Raw genomic sequence first — 16,347 nt, 5'->3', positions numbered from 1 at the left:
TCAACCTCCCGCACAAGCTCAATCTCCTTCCCCCCCAGCGAGGTGACGTTCAACGTTCCAACAGCCAGAGGCTGTGAGCGCAGACCGGGCCGCCGGCCACCCGCCCTCGACTGCCACCCAATCCTCTATGCCCCCAACCCCCATGGCCCCCTCTGCAGGTGGTGAACCCACAGGAGGGCGGGCCCACATCACTCTTTTGGGCTGAGCCTGGCCGGGCCCCGTGGGCTAAGGCCCGACCGCCAGGCACTTGCGCACGAGCCCCAACCCCAGGCCTGGCTGCAGGGTGGAGCCCCGGCCCCACCATATTGGGCGATGTCTCGGTCCTTGATTTCTTGTCGGTTATGGGAGCTTTAGAACTGCCCTTATTCTGGCCCGTCACCTAGGACGTTTGATATGGGAGACCCTACCAGGGGCACAAAGCCCCCGACAACGTAGCTCCTAGGATCATCCAGGAATGCAAACTCCCCCACCATGATAAGGTGGCAGTTCGAGGGGGGGGGTAGACTCTCAACATGTTTTTCAGAGTTTGGTGGACCCTCTTCAGGGCCCCCTGGGACTCAGGGAGGGATGCCAGGGATGTGGAATGTTTGACTGACAACTGCCTGAGCACCTGAGAGAAAATCCTGGACATAAAATTGGACCCTTGGTCAGTCTGCACAACTTTTGGAAGGCCAAACAGAGTGAAAAACTTAACAAGGTCCTTAGAGACAGTGGTGGCTGTAATCCTTCTGAGGGGAATAGCCTCAGGGAAATGAGTAGCCATACACATAACTGTTAGAAGATACTGGTTACCAGATTTTGTTCGAGGAAGAGGTCCTACACAGTCTACCAAGATGTGTTCAAAATGCTCTCCAATAACTGGAATAGGATGTAATGGGGCTTTGGGAATGGTCTGGTTACGTTTACCCACAATCTGACACACATGACAGGTTTTCCAATAGTGTGAAATGTCAGACTTAACCCCAGGCCAATAGAAGTGTCTCCTCACTCTATCTAGAGTTTTCTTTACACCCATATGTCCCGCTAAGCTATGGTCATGAGCAAGTTTGAGAACCTCAGTACGATAAACTTCAGGAACAACAACTTGATAAACAGAACTCCATTCATCCTCACAATGCTGGAGGAGTCCACTTTCTCATAAGAACCCCATGGATAGTAAAATAAGCACAAGGGAGCTTCTTAATTTCACTTTCAGAAACAGAATTGTTGAATAAAGCAGTAAGTCCAGAATCTCTCTGTTGAGTGGACTTCAACTCATTGGGAGAAGGAAAATGTTCAGTAATACCAAAAGTATTACCTTTGGCTAAGAATGTGTTAGACAGATCAACTTCAACATCACTCTTAGTCAAGAGTTGTTTAGACATGGCACCAGTGATCACACATGCAGGAAAAACATCAGGATATTGCTGCTGCATGTCATCTGGAAACTCACACATCGTAGCAGTGGAGACCACTACAGGGGCAGCCAAAACCTTGTCACTGGCCAAGTCATTTCCGGGGATCATGGACACACGCTCCATGGGAATGGAGGAGCACACAGCTACAGGAACATTTCCAGAAACTAATGCAGTGTTCAAGTAAACAGTATGTAGAGGCAAGGTAAAATAGCCCCCAAAACCCTGTACAATCGCATTATATTTTAACTCTGACAGCTCAGAAAAGGGAAGGACATCCTGCAAAATTACAGACTGAAAAGCTCCACTATCCCTCCAGATTTTTATTGGTCGTTTAGAACAGATCACTTCACTCCTCGACTCAGGCACAGCCTCCTGACTCAAGCTTGGACCCTGTTCAGTCTTTAGAAAAGCCAAAGGTTTAGATTTCTTTTTGCTTAGGCTGGGACAGTCAGCAATTAGGTGGCCAGGTTTCTTATGCCTGGTTCACACGACAGTATTTTACGTTACGTAACGTTATGTCACTGTCATGTTTTACGTTCAGTCCACTATGTAGATAATGGTTTGTCGCCCTCTTGTGTTCACTGTTTGTTAGTACATTCATGATTGAGGGCACCTGTATTTCATCAGTGTCTATTTATGTCTCGTCCGTTTGTTTTCCCTCGTTGGTCATTTATGTTTATCTCCCAGTGTTTGCACGTTTCCTGCTCCAACTTTGTATCCATCAGTTCCTGTGATCATCTTGTTGTAAGTTCCTGGTCACTGTCAGTTTTTGTGACAGTTGTTTGTTGTTGCCTCCGTATGATGTTGAAAGGACTCCTTTTTGTTGGGATTTTTGGTCACTCATTTCTTAATAACTCTGTTGGTCACCAGTCCTGTTTGGAACATTAAACACCTTGTTTTTTCACTCAACCTTCCTGTGTCTGGCTACTCTGCATTTTTAGGGTCCTACCGTCCTCTACTGGACTAAACCATAACACAAAGTGGCGTTCATTGTGAAAATGAATGTGCTGAAACAAGCAGCTGACTATCTTCAAACTTCATCCCTTGAGCTGGTCATAACAATAAAATATTTGCTGACTTCATCTACTTCCACTGTGATCTTTTTTAGGTGCATAATTCGGCAAGGCAAATGATGTACTTTTCCACTGACATAATGATTTTGTCAGCATAAGCAACAAATGATTTTAGTGTCCAGCAGCGCCTTTTTAATGGGATTGTCAGTAATGGATAATAGCCAAGTGCCTTGCTCACTAATAAACACATTAATATTTTCTCTTTGTTCAGGACTAATGACTTTGCCTCATTGTAGTATCTAACTGATACTTCTCTGTGCAACACATTTTCATTTTCTTGAATCTTCCAGCATCATGGGTTGATCTCTGGGATGTGGCACTCTGGCCATGGAGCCTAAGAAACAGTTCACCTCAACAAGTGATGGGAAGTCATGCTTGGGTTAATGGGAGAGGAACTGACTCTTAACCTCACTCTTATAGCACTCTCAAATTTGATAGAACTCAGTTATGGTGGTGTAATATAAATGTGAGAGTGCATGTGGAATTTTACAGTGACTGAAACCTTTTTAATTATCTTGTCACAGGCTCTTGGAATCTTTGAAACTTTGGCTATCTACACACCGTGGGATAAGGAGTTATGCTGGCAATATGCAGACCTGGACTTGATTCCCAGTGAAAGTGTCTCTGTCCTTGCACAAGACACTACATCTGCATTGTCCCACTCCACCAAGCTTTTAATGCACACTGGCCTTAGCTGGGCAGCACAGTGGCTTAGTGGTTAACACTCTTGCCTCAACAGCAAGAAGTCCTGGCTTTCAATCTCCCTCATGCCCAGCTGTTTTCTGTGTGGGATTTGCATGTTTTCTACATATCTGTGTGGGTTTCCTCTGGGCTTAAGAAGAGAAACATGAACAGAACTGGTCCAAGAGTAGGAAGTCATAATGAGCTGAACCATGAGAAACAAGTCAACAGCAACAGGAAGCAAAACCATGTCTTTGTATTATGCATTCCCGAAAGAAGGTCTATGAGTGGTATCACTGTATATACGCAGGATGGATTGCAGAAACAGGAAGCTGATGTCCACAAAATTCAACAAATAAAACAACCACTGTCTTCATGGTGTCTTCAATATCAACCAGACAGAAAAGGTTTCTAGGACATAATTCAGGGTAGAGTGTAACTGTCCCGTTAAGTGTTGTGTGGTGGCATCACCATCAGTCACGTACGCTTCTGTCTTGTTGGACTGCCTCCGGCATGGAACAGTGTTGCTGACACATGTACCAGTGATGGGATCGACTGCTTCCACAATGACAAAGGGCCGCTCTTCGAGGGTAGCAACTGTCAGATGCCTGTAATCTGTCACAGACTCCAGGTAGGAGCCGTATCGTGGCCATACAGGATATCTCATCTGCAGGAGCCCCATCTCATAGGTCCCCACCTGAGGAGAGGAGTATTTTTATAACATGGTTGTGAGTATTACATTCAAAGCCACTTCAAATGAAGACACTTGACTTTTCATGGTCAAATATATCGGAGATTAGTTTGTGACACAGGTGCACAACCACCAATCGTAATGATATGCCAATTTTTATTTGTATGTCTTTGTGTAGTCATTACTAGTCAGGGACAGCACAGGCCAGGGACAGATCCTGCTTTGACTGTAGAGTTTATGAATACAGGCCTGTCACCCTGACATCTGTAGCCATGAAGTCTTTTGAACGGCTGGTGTTGAACCACCTGAAGGACATTACATGACCCTTGATGGACCCCTGCAGTTTTCCCACAGGGCAAACAGGTTAGTTGAGGATGCAGTCAACATGGGTCTGCATTACATCCTGCAGCACCTGGACTCTGCAGAGAGGTACGTGAGGATCCTGTTCATGGACATTAGCTCAGCGTTCAACAGCATCATCCCCAACAATCATTTTATTAGGAAATAGAGCGGCCTGCAGCCTCAACTTTATCTAAATTCTGGGTCTTTTAGTGAAGCTTAGGGCTAGTGGCTGGCGATCACCTTCGCATTTCTTCTGTTACTGTGTTTGTTGTCTTTCCATTGCCTGATTCTGTTTTTTCTCTCTGTTTGAGGTGCAGCTCCATCCAGAGATGGGTGTGGTGTCTGTTTCTGTAACCCTCCTGTCCTGTGCACTGACAAAATTTCCTGTATATTCATTTTAGAAATTGTTTTGTAAATTGTATCTGTAGCATGGCCCAAGCAGAGGGTCACCCCTTTGAGTCTGGTCTGCTTGAGGTTTCTTCCTCAAATCATCAGTGGGAGATTTTCCTTGCCACTGTCGCCCGCTTGCACTGGGGGTTGGTAAGTTTAGACCTTACTTGTGTGAAGTGCCTTGAGGCAACTTTGTTGTGATTTGGCATTATATAAATGAAATAAATTGAAAAATAAACTGAAACATTCTCCACAAAAATCTCTCCAACTGGTCTGTGCCACCTCCCACCTGCCAGTGGATCTTCCTGATGGACAGGACACAGCAAGTGAGGCTGGGGAGCATCACATCCAGCACATGGACAATCAGCACTGGAGCCCCTCAAAGGTGTGTGCTCTCCCCACTGCTCTTCTCCCTCTATACAAATGACTGCACCTCAGGACACCCCTCTGTTAACCTCCTGACGTTTGCGGACAACACCACCATCATTGGTCTCATCCAGGATGGTGGTGAGGCTGTGTACAGACAGGAGGTGAAACTGTTGGTCTTCTGGTTTGGTCAGAACAACGTGGAGCTGAACCCACTCAAGGCGGTGGAGATGATAGTGGACTTCAGATGAAACCCCCCATTACTCTGCCCCCTCTCCATCCTCAACAACACCGTGTCTACTGTGGACTGGTTCCTGGGATCCACCATCTCCTGGGATCTGAAGGGAACCTCCCACATAGACTCCATCAGGAAAAGGCACAGCAGAGGATGTACTTCCTCATAGAACTGAGGAAGTTCAACTTAACCCAGAAACTGCTCATCATCTTTTACACATCCATCATCCAGTCTGTCCTGTGCATCTCCATCTCCATTTGGTTTCCCTCTGCCTCCAAACATGACAGACACAGACTTCAACCAACTGTTAGGTCTGCAGAATAAAATCATTGGAGCCAACCTGCCCTCCAGCTAGGACTTATACAGGTCCAGGACCAGGAAGTGAGCTGGTAACATCTGTGCAGACTTCTTGTCATGATCTGTACTCTGTGCTTTGTGTTTCTGTTTGATTTTGTAGTTTTGTCTTGCCATGTTTAGTTTAGGTCTTAGTTTTATTTTGTTTAGCTTAGATTTTGCTTTGTTCATGTGTAGGTCTTAGTTTAATTTTGTTTCGTTTAGGTTTTAGTTTTTTAGTTTAGTTTTTATTTTGGTTAGTTTAGGTTTTGATTATTTAGTTTCTGTGTACTATCTTGCTGGCTTTTTTTCTGCTTGGGCTTTATCTGTCCCTATCTCTCTTGTCTGTCTCTCTTTGTGCTTGGTGGTGGGTGTTCAATCAATCAATCATTTTTTTTATATAGCGCCAAATCACAACAAACAGTTGCCCCAAGGTGCTTTATATTGTAAGGGAAGGCCATACAATAATTACGTAAAAACCCCAACGGTCAAAACGACCCCCTGTGAGCAAGCACTTGGCGACAGTGGGAAGGAAAAACTCCCTTTTAACAGGAAGAAACCTCCAGCAGAACCAGGCTCAGGGAGGGGCAGTCTTCTGCTGGGACTGGTTGGGGCTGAGGGAGAGAACCAGGAAAAAGACATGCTGTGGAGGGGAGCAGAGATCAATCACTAATGATTAAATGCAGAGTGGTGCATACACAGCAAAAAGAGAAAGAAACACTCAGTGCATCATGGGAACCCCCCAGCAGTCTAAGTCTATAGCAGCATAACTAAGGGATGGTTCAGGGTCACCTGATCCAGCCCTAACTATAAGCTTTAGCAAAAAGGAAGGTTTTAAGCCTAATCTTAAAAGTAGAGAGGGTGTCTGTCTCCCTGATCTGAATTGGGAGCTGGTTCCACAGGAGAGGAGCCTGAAAGCTGAAGGCTCTGCCTCCCATTCTACTCTTACAAACCCTAGAAACTACAAGTAAGCCTGCAGTCTGAGAGCGAAGCGCTCTATTGGGGTGATATGGTACTATGAGGTCCCTAAGATAAGATGGGACCTGATTATTCAAAACCTTATAAGTAAGAAGAAGAATTTTAAATTCTATTCTAGAATTAACAGGAAGCCAATGAAGAGAGGCCAATATGGGTGAGATATGCTCTCTCCTTCTAGTCCCCGTTAGTACTCTAGCTGCAGCATTTTTTGAATTAACTGAAGGCTTTTCAGGGAACTTTTAGGACAACCTGATAATAATGAATTACAATAGTCCAGCCTAGAGGAAATAAATGCATGTATTAGTTTTTCAGCATCACTCTGAGACAAGACCTTTCTAATTTTAGAGATATTGCGTAAATGCAAAAAAGCAGTCCTACATATTTGTTTAATATGCGCATTGAATGACATATCCTGATCAAAAATGACTCCAAGATTTCTCACAGTATTACTAGAGGTCAGGGTAATGCCATCCAGAGTAAGGATCTGGTTAGACACCATGTTTCTAAGATTTGTGGGGCCAAGTACAATAACTTCAGTTTTATCTGAGTTTAAAAGCAGGAAATTAGAGGCTTTACACTACTGACCTGTGTATAAACCTATCAAACACATTCTACCATCTGTATGCTGATGACACCATAATCTATTACTGCTCAAACTCAGTGAGACGGGCATTTGAAACTTGCAGTCCACTTTTGATGTGGTGCAGAATTGTCTGGAGAAATTCAAACTAGTCAATCATATGTGCAGGCTCATACAATGAACAGACACCATCATGGAGCAGTGCCATGCCACAGGTGCCACCTGCCACCCTCAGTGACCATAAGTGGCGGTCCTCATCACATGCATCACAGCAGGTTTGCACACCCACTACCTAGGTCACCTAAACACAGATGTGTTCCACCTAAGTGCATGTGCAGTATTGCGTTGCTCATCTCTTTACTGTGCATGTCACCTAGCAGATTACAGATATGAAAGACCCACAGCTCCATGAGAAGCATTACCATCTGACCCAAGGAGGAGAGATGTCAGCTGCCATCCACAGTGTTACACACACTGAAAGTTGCACAGATGTGGGACAGGCCATTGCTGACATTGATGCAGAAGGTTTCCTTGCTGGTGGTCGCTGCAGCATAACATGCCATCCGCCACATTGCACACCCGCCACATTGCACCCCTCCCACTCCCCTGGGATGTACCCAATAACATGTCCAAGGAGCATCGCCTGGAAGTGGATGGCCACCTACACATGGACTCCTGCCTGCTGGTGACATGCCCAAACAGCACTGGGCCTGGGGTGAGGTTCCCCCTAGCCTGATGGAAATGTAATGTAACAATGCGCATACACACCCCCCAGCTGTATGTGCAATGTGTTGTTAAATATATATGTGATAGGCTGATCAGGAAGGGCAGGTGAAGGTCTTACACACACATCAAGATCTAAGATCCAAGATGGTCACAAGCACACATCCACGATGATTCTGGTCATAGACTTGGTCATTTTAACTGGGTTGTTTGGGTTCAACTCTGTGTTTAATTGGGTTCCAGGGTTTTAAGGGGTTATTATATGACCAGACCGACCTATCGGCACATCTTTTCGGGTTCTTATATAAAATTCTTTCAACATCTCACATACCATAGGTTAGCTAGCCGCGATTAGCTAGCTAGCAACGATTAGCTAACCACAGACCCAGCAATCTGTGGTTCGCTATTCCCGCGGTGCCATCCCAATGAGTCTCATTGGGAGTTTCAACTTTTGGTGCCTGATGTCCGCTGCCAGAAAAGTCCCCCACTGTTGATCGCTAAAGCCGCCACTGTCGGAGGAGATATCGTGACCTGTTGCTCTGCTAGCTGCATGCTAGAAACCTGGAGCTGCTAAGGCTGCCAAATTCACTGTCAACTGTTGCGCTTGATTTATATTCTGCAGCCAGTAACAGTTACAACAGTATCAGTAATGTCCTCGTGTTGTGTAATAATTAATAGGGCACCGCTGTCTCGTTTGAACCCTGCGTGATATATACACAGCATAACTTCACAAGGGAAAATGGTGTACTGTTTTGTTTTCAGCTGCAATCACCGAAGCAGTCACAAAAAGGTTTTCGTTTGGTTCCCAGTAGAGAAGGGAAGATGAGGCAGATGGGAGACATCGTGTCGGTAAGTGTTAGCCTACACACCTAACCAGAGTAGCTGCGTTCTCTCGCCTGCAAAACCGACTCAACATGTTTGTGCTATGGGTCATAAACAAACTGCAACACATGTCCAATTTCCCAGTGCATCATCAGTTTTTCTTTGCATTTTCACTTTGTTTGCATATAATTTCCCAAAAACTCAGAGAAAATGCTGTGTTTTAGTCCCCGGAAGTAGACAAATTACATCATATGCATCATATTTTACCCCTTTATCCTTCCTGGTCAAGGATTCCATACATTTGACTGATTTGACATGCCATGTCAGATCACTTTATGAACATTTCATTAAAGCAAGACATTTGTTCGATTCCCTCAACACTGGCCTGAAAAAAACTGCTGTAAATAGTGAACCTACTGGAATAAGATGTCCTCCGATTCATTGTCCATTTCATTTCAAACCTGTGTGTGCCTTTGAGGTCTGTAGTGCATTAAAGATGTTGGATTCCAAAAAAATCAGCTGGTCCGGATGGCTTTGATACATTTTTTTCTAAAATCGACTGCAGATCTGATTGCCGAGCCTTTAATTTCCATCTTTAATTTGAGCCTGAGCATGAGCAAACTCCCAAAAGTCTGGAAATCTGCCATTGTTGTGCTATTGCTGTAAGGAGGTGAACCTTCAAATGTGAACAGTTACAAAACTGTTTCAAAATTATGCATTCTGTGATCAATTAAAGGACTTCCTAGAATCAAATAACATTTTAAACTCTTTCCAGTCTTTTGTTTTTTTTTTTTTAAGGAAACAACACAGCACAACAACTGCTATCCTAAAAGTTTTAATTGATGTATTTGAGGCAAAAAAGTTCTGTGTTGCACTATTTCTTGATCTTTCAAAGGCATTTGATACTATGGATCACAGTCTCATGTTAGAAATTATTTGCAAACACGGTGTCTCTACACATGCAGTCTCATGGTTTGCAGACTATTTGGCTAGCAGGAATCAGTGTGTTCAGATGGCTGATGTTAACTCTGCCATCCTTGAGGTAACTAAACGTGTTCCTCAAGGCTTAGGTTTGGGACCTGTTTTGTTCACACTATATACTACTGACCTGTGTACAAACCTGTTAAACTCCTTCTACCATCTGGATGCCGATGACACCAAAATCTATTGCTTCTCAAACTTAGTGACACAAGCATATTAATTCTTGCAGTCTGCATTTGATGTGGTGCAGAACCAACTGCATAAATTCAAACAAGTCTTGAATACAGAAAAATTCAAAATAATTCTAAACTACCTGTTTCCTTGGAGAACATACCATCACTCAAAACTGCCCGAGGTAATGTTTTTTGAGCTAGTCAGCAGCTACAAGTATTTTGGATTGACTACTGACACGAAGCTCTCTTTTAAAGTTAATTTTGAACATTTGACCTCCAAATTAAGAGTGAAGCTCAGCTTCCTTTACAGAAACAAGTCATGCTTCTACTTAAGTGCTGAGAAGCTGCTACTTTCCTGCAGTTGGTAGGAAGGTAGCTGCTTTATCTAAATTCTGGGTCATTTAGAGAAGCTTAGGGCTAGTGGCCGGTGATCACCTTAGTATTTCTTTTGTTCTTCTTGTTGCTTAATGCTGACAAATTATACTGTATTTGTTGTCTTTCTGATGCCTGATTGTTTTTTTTTTCTCTCTCTCTCTGTTTGAGGTGCAGCTCCATCCAGAGATGGGTGTGGTGTCTGTTTCTGAAATCCTCCTGTCCTGTGCACCGGCAAGATTCCCTGTATATTTGTTTTGTGAATTGTTTTGTAATTTGTGTCTGTAGCATGGCCCAAGCAGAGGGTCACCCCTTTGAATCTGGTCTGCTTGAGGCTTCTTCCTCAGAGGGAGTTTTTCTTTACCACTGTCGCCTGCGTGCTTGCTCTGGGGGTTTGTAAAGTTAGAACTTGTGTGAAGCACCTTGAGGCAACTTTGTGGTGATTTGGTGCTATATAAATGAAATAAATTGAATTGCATTGGGCTTGAGACCAGAGGATCCCACTCTGAGCAGAAAATCACTGAGGGCCCTTGGGCAAGGTCCTTAATCCCCTAGTTGCTCCTGGTGTGTAGTGAGTACCTTGTATGGCAGCACCCTGACATCGGGGTGAATGTGAGACATTACTGTAAAATGCTTTGAGAATCTGATGCAGATGGAAAAGAGCTATATAAATGCAGTCCATTTATCATTTACCATCTGCCTAAAAAATAAAACAAACAAACAAAAACAAAAAACAATTTAAGACAGAGTGAGTGAGAGAGAGAGAGATAGAGAGAGATGAATTGGTGTGTAAATGTCACCTTGCCCCACTGTCTCTGCCTGTCCAGGTTGATAACTATCATGGCTGGATTTACCAAATAGCCGTTGCTGTTGAAGGAGAAATCATTCTGTTCCCAGGAAACATTCAACATGTGGCTGCAGAAACATGTATAAAAAACAAAAGAGAGAAATATTAAAAACATCAACATGCCTGATTAAACGTCGGACACTACTTATTTCACCTGATGTATAAAGAAGGACTGTATGTATTAAATAATGAACGTCACTATTCCTCTCAGTAAATTTATTTCTTACAGATCCTACAGACATGAAATTTTCACCAGATGTTAGTAACAATGTAGTAATAAAAAGTAATCCACACATACAAAGAAATAAAAACAAACAGGTACAGAAATTAAGTGTAATAACATGGAATGGAACTTGCTTCCGATGGATTGTTTGTTGTGACGCTGTTCTGAACTTCACACGGTTGTATATGTTTCTTTTATTTCTGTTTAGCACTCTTCTGGTTATTAATTGTATCTACCCAGAATGTTATTTAACTACAGTTCTGTTGTGAATTATTTTACTCCTGTGTAAATCTTAGGAGTGGCTAGCATTTACGCTAATGGTTAGTTTGCTTTAGCTACGTCGGACCCCCGTTTTCATTTTTTCATTTCATTTTTTTATATACTTCTGTTAGTTAGTTAACTGTTTAGTGTAACTGTTGTGAATTTTAGCTTAGTACTTTACTCTTGTGTTAATCTTAGGAGTGGTCTATTTTTTTTTATTTTGTATATATATATATATATATATATATATATATTTTTTTTTTTTTTTTTTTTTTTTTTTTTTTTCTGTTCCTACATGCCTAATACTTCTGCTACTCTTTCAGTGCAACTGCTGTGAATTTTAATTCATTTATTTGCATCTGTGTGAGCCTTAGGAGTGGTTAGCTTATCCATGATTGGTTAGCTCATGCTTGCTTGGCTACATTCTTGAATTTCTTTAGTGCACAAAGTACACTACTTTACCTACTTTACACCCTCCATAAATCCTGCGTGATGTTGGAAGATAGGGTGGCTTTCTTAGAGAGTCGTGTCCAGAAGTTAGAGCGGCTTCTTAGCTCAGTGGAGTTAGATGTTATGGGGACTCCAGATGAGGTTAGTGCTGGGCCGGCGAGCAAGCCCATTAGCATCAGCCTAGAAACACCGACTGTGGAGGATGGCTTTCGGACTGTGGCTAGGCGGAGGAAGCCCCGTAGGGCTTGGTGCCCGGTTGTGGCACCCCGATCACACTCGCCATTGCGAACTGTGAATCGGTTCTCCCCCTTGGATTTGCATGATGTGAATTCTGTGAGCCCACAAGTGACTTCCACTCCTGTCTCCAGGCCTTAACACTGGACTTTAGTGATAGGGGATTCTATCACCCGCAAAGTCAGGATACAGACGCCAGCTAAGGTTAAATGTATTGCTAGGGCCACAGCTCCCGAAATTGCATCCCATCTTAGGTTGCTGATGCTGCAGAAGGGAAGACAGACTAAAGAACATGACATGAGATATAGTCACATAGTTATTCATGTCGGCACCAATGATACCAGGATGAAGCACTCAGAGGTCACAAAAATGGACATAGAGAGGACTTGTGACCTTGCCAGAAAGATGTGTCGGCATTGATTAACAGTCTCTGGTCCCCTCCCCTCCCGGTGTACTGATGAGGCATTTAGCAGGCTGACATCATTAAATAGGTGGCTGGCGCAGTTTTGTAGACAGCAAGGCTTTAGCTTTATTGATAACTGGCCTTCATTCTGGGGCCGCCGTGGATTGCTGATGCTGGACGGCCTCCACCCTACTGGGGAAGGTGCCGCCATCTTGTCTGCGAACATAGATAGAGAACTACAGGGAGGGTAACATTAGGAATCTACAGCAGGCCATGGAGCAGGTGATTAGAGAGCCTGCAAGGCTTATGACAAATGTGGGTGTGGAATCCATTAGCTTAGCGGGAAATTAGTGCAGAAAATCCACTATGGTGATAGTGCAGTTTATCTGCCAGGGAGGGAAATTCAACAAGTTGAGACTGTGGCCTGCTTCCATAGACATGTCCATAAAATATCATAGAGGGATATGCTTTCCAAACTTAATACCCATTACTATATTGGATGATATTGAAATTGAGGATGGCCCAGTTGTTGTTCCAGCAATAGCAAAGATTTTGTGTCTGCTACATACAACGCGCGTGGAATGTCTCAAACCTAAACCTACTTCTAGGCATCTTATATATGCTACTCTGGAACCACCCCTAAACCCAAACACTTCAACTGTCAACCCCACTGAGGTCCTTAGACTGGGTCTCATTAACATAAGATAACTGTCCTCAAAATCATTGTTGATCAGTGATCTAATTATTGATCATCACTTAGATATGATTGGGTTATGTGAAACCTGGCTTAAACCTACAGCTGTCATCCCCTTGAATGAGGCCTGCCCACCAGTATTTACATTTAGTCACGTCACTCGTGATGCGAAGCAAGACGGGGGTGTTGCTCTTATTTATAAATCTAGGTTTAGCTTATTAGCTGTTGGTTGTCACCAATATAACTCGTTTAAGCATCTGTTTCTCCGCTCTGCTCAGGATATTATGCTTTGCCAAGGTCAAAAGAATAAAAATCAGCCGTATTACTTTGTCACTGTATATAGGCCTCCTGGCCCATATTCTGAATTCTTAGATGAATTTGGTGCATTCATTTCTAACTTGTCAACTAGTGCAGATAAGATTCTAATCATTGGCGACTTTAACGTTCATATAAATAAGCCTTCTGATCCCCTCTGCAAATCATTTATGGAAATTGTGGATGCATTAGGATTTCGGCAATGCATTCGGGATTCGACGCACATTCGTGGAAATACCCTGAATCTGGTTCTCACACGTGGTGTTGCTGTCACATGAATATTGACATCATGCCTCTTACATCACTGGTCTCTGATCACTCACTTATTAAGTTTACAGTTTCACTGCCATGTTTAGTTGAACAACAACCTTATATATCATTACGGCAATGCATCAACTCTTCAACTAAGACTGAACTCGAAACTAGACTGCCTGATGTCTTAGCTTCACATTTGACAAATACCCAGTCAGTAGACAGACTTGTGGATAGTTTAAACTCAGTGCTCAAAACTACACTCGACATGATTGCACCACCTGTGTCAAAAGCGCGCTCCCCCAAATCACAGTCACCTTGGTTCAATGATTACCTGCATGACCTCAAGCATAAAGCAAGAGGTCTAGAACGGAAATGGCATCGTTCAAAATTAGAAGTATTCCACCTTGCGTGGCATGATGCTATCGTAGACTATAGCATGCATTATTGGCCTGGTTCTGCTGGAGGTTTCTTCCTGTTAAAAGGGAGTTTTTCCTTCCCACTGTAGCCAAGTGCTTGCTCACAGGGGGTCGTTTTGACCGTTGGGGTTTTACATAATTATTGTATGGCCTTGCCTTACAATATAAAGCGCCTTGGGGCAACTGTTTGTTGTGATTTGGTGCTATATAAAAAATTGATTGATTGATTGATTGATTGATTGATTGGCTACAAAGCGGACCTACTAGTCTGATTTGATCAACACAAACAAGCATAACTCAAAGTTCTTGTTCGACATGGTGGGAACACTTATTCATGGACAACCACCTGCAGTTCACTCTCCTTTTGCAGCACAAGATTTCCTGGACTACTTTGAGAAGAAAAAAGAAGACATTAGGTTAAACATATCCCGACATGCCTTAACCCAGCCACTACACCATGCTATTCAGGTGGGCGCCACTACTGAAGTATTACCTAAATTTACAGAATTTGATAGAATCTCACTATGCATGCTGACGAAACTCGTAATGTCATCAAAAAGCACAACCTGTTTATTTGATCCTATACCACCAAAACTGTTTAAGGACCTGTGGCCCACTCTTGGGCCAGCTGTGCTGGAAATTATTAATCTTTCTTTAACTTCTGGATCTGTTCCTAAATGTTTCAGAACTGCAGTGATTAAACCATTACTTAAGAAACCTAATCTTGACCCTAGTGTGCTGAAAAACTACCGGCCGATATTAAAATCTATCGTTTTGCTCTAAAATTCTGGAAAATGTGGTGTCACGGCAGCTCGTAGACTATCTTACTGAGAATAATCTCTTTGAGCCACTGCAGTCTGCTTTTAGAAAATATCATTCCACAGAGACGGCTCTCCCTAAAGTGGTGAATGATCTTCTGCTTACAATGGATTCGGACACCACTACGGTTCTGTTGCTGTTAGATCTCAGTGCTGCATTTGATACAGTGGATCATCATATTCTACTTGATAGGCTGGAAACTCATTTTAGGATTACTGGGAGTGCCCTTGCATGGCTCACGTCATACTTGACCAGTCGTTCTCACTGTATTTTGTACAGTAACACTACCTCTAACCTTAGTGACATGAAATTTGGGGTTCCACAGGGGTCTGTCTTAGGCCCCCTGCTTTTCTCCCTTTATATAGCACCCCTTGGGCACATATTGCAACGTTCTGGGATTACCTTTCACTGCTATGCAGATGATACTCAGTTATACATGCCGATAACTGCTGGTAATCTCATTCACATAAAATCCTTAGAAGATTGCCTTGCAGCAGTGAGAAGTTGGATGTCTAGAAAGTTCCTACTTTTAAATTCTGATAAGACTGAAATGATGGTTCTTGGTCCAGTGAGACATCGGCATCAATTTGACAAGTTAACGCTCAGCCTAGGCTCATGTGTCATACATCACACTGACAAAGTGAGGAACCTTGGGGTAATTTTTGATCCTTTGGCCTCCACATTAGAAATATTACTGGGACTGCTTTCTTCCACCTGCGAAATACAGCGAAGATTTGGCCCATCCTGTCTATGGCTGATGCTGAGACCCTGATCCCTGCGTTTATCTCTTCTACATTGGACTACTGCAATGTTCTATTTTCTGGTTTACCGCAGTCCAGCATTAGGGCTCTCCAATTGGTACAAAATGCTGCAGCCAGACTTTTGACACGAAGTAGAAAGTACAACCACATTACCCCCATTTTGGCATCCCTTCACTGGCTTCCTGTCCCAGTGAGATCAGATTTTAAGGTTCTGCTATTAACCTATAAAATTATTCATGGACTGGCACCTCCCTACCTAGCTGACCTAATTAAACCTTACGTACCGGCCCGGGCTTTAAGTTCTCAGGGTGCAGGACTACTTTGTGTCCCTAAGGTGAATAAGAAGTCTGCGGGTCACAGAGCTTTCTCTTATAATGCCCCTGTTCTGTGGTATGGTCTCTCTGCATCAATAAAACAGTCAGATTCTGTTGAGACTTTCAAGTCCAGACTTAAGACGCACTTCTTTTCCCTTCCATATGGCTACCATACTGGTACAGTTTTGTGTTACGCTTTTTACTCTTTTAATTCATTT

The 16,347-nt window shown here is 43.2% G+C and overlaps 1 protein-coding gene across 1 annotated transcript in view; it reads right to left on the bottom strand.

Moving 5' to 3' along the window:
• Positions 1 to 16,347, bottom strand: part of grin2ca (glutamate receptor, ionotropic, N-methyl D-aspartate 2Ca) — a 432,253-nt gene that overhangs the window by 331,277 nt on the left and 84,629 nt on the right. The window contains exons 4-5 of the mRNA XM_034190478.1: positions 10,938 to 11,052; positions 3,637 to 3,848 (exon numbers count right to left, since the gene is read on the bottom strand). Of these exons, the coding sequence (XP_034046369.1) occupies positions 3,637 to 3,848; positions 10,938 to 11,052 (327 nt within the window). The remainder of the gene's footprint in view (positions 1 to 3,636; positions 3,849 to 10,937; positions 11,053 to 16,347) is intronic.

The sequence above is a fragment of the Thalassophryne amazonica genome, chromosome 16, assembly GCF_902500255.1.
Source record: "Thalassophryne amazonica chromosome 16, fThaAma1.1, whole genome shotgun sequence".
NCBI lineage: Eukaryota > Metazoa > Chordata > Actinopteri > Batrachoidiformes > Batrachoididae > Thalassophryne > Thalassophryne amazonica.
Note: the sequence above shows the minus strand (reverse complement) of the source record. Positions and strands in the feature narration are given on the sequence as shown.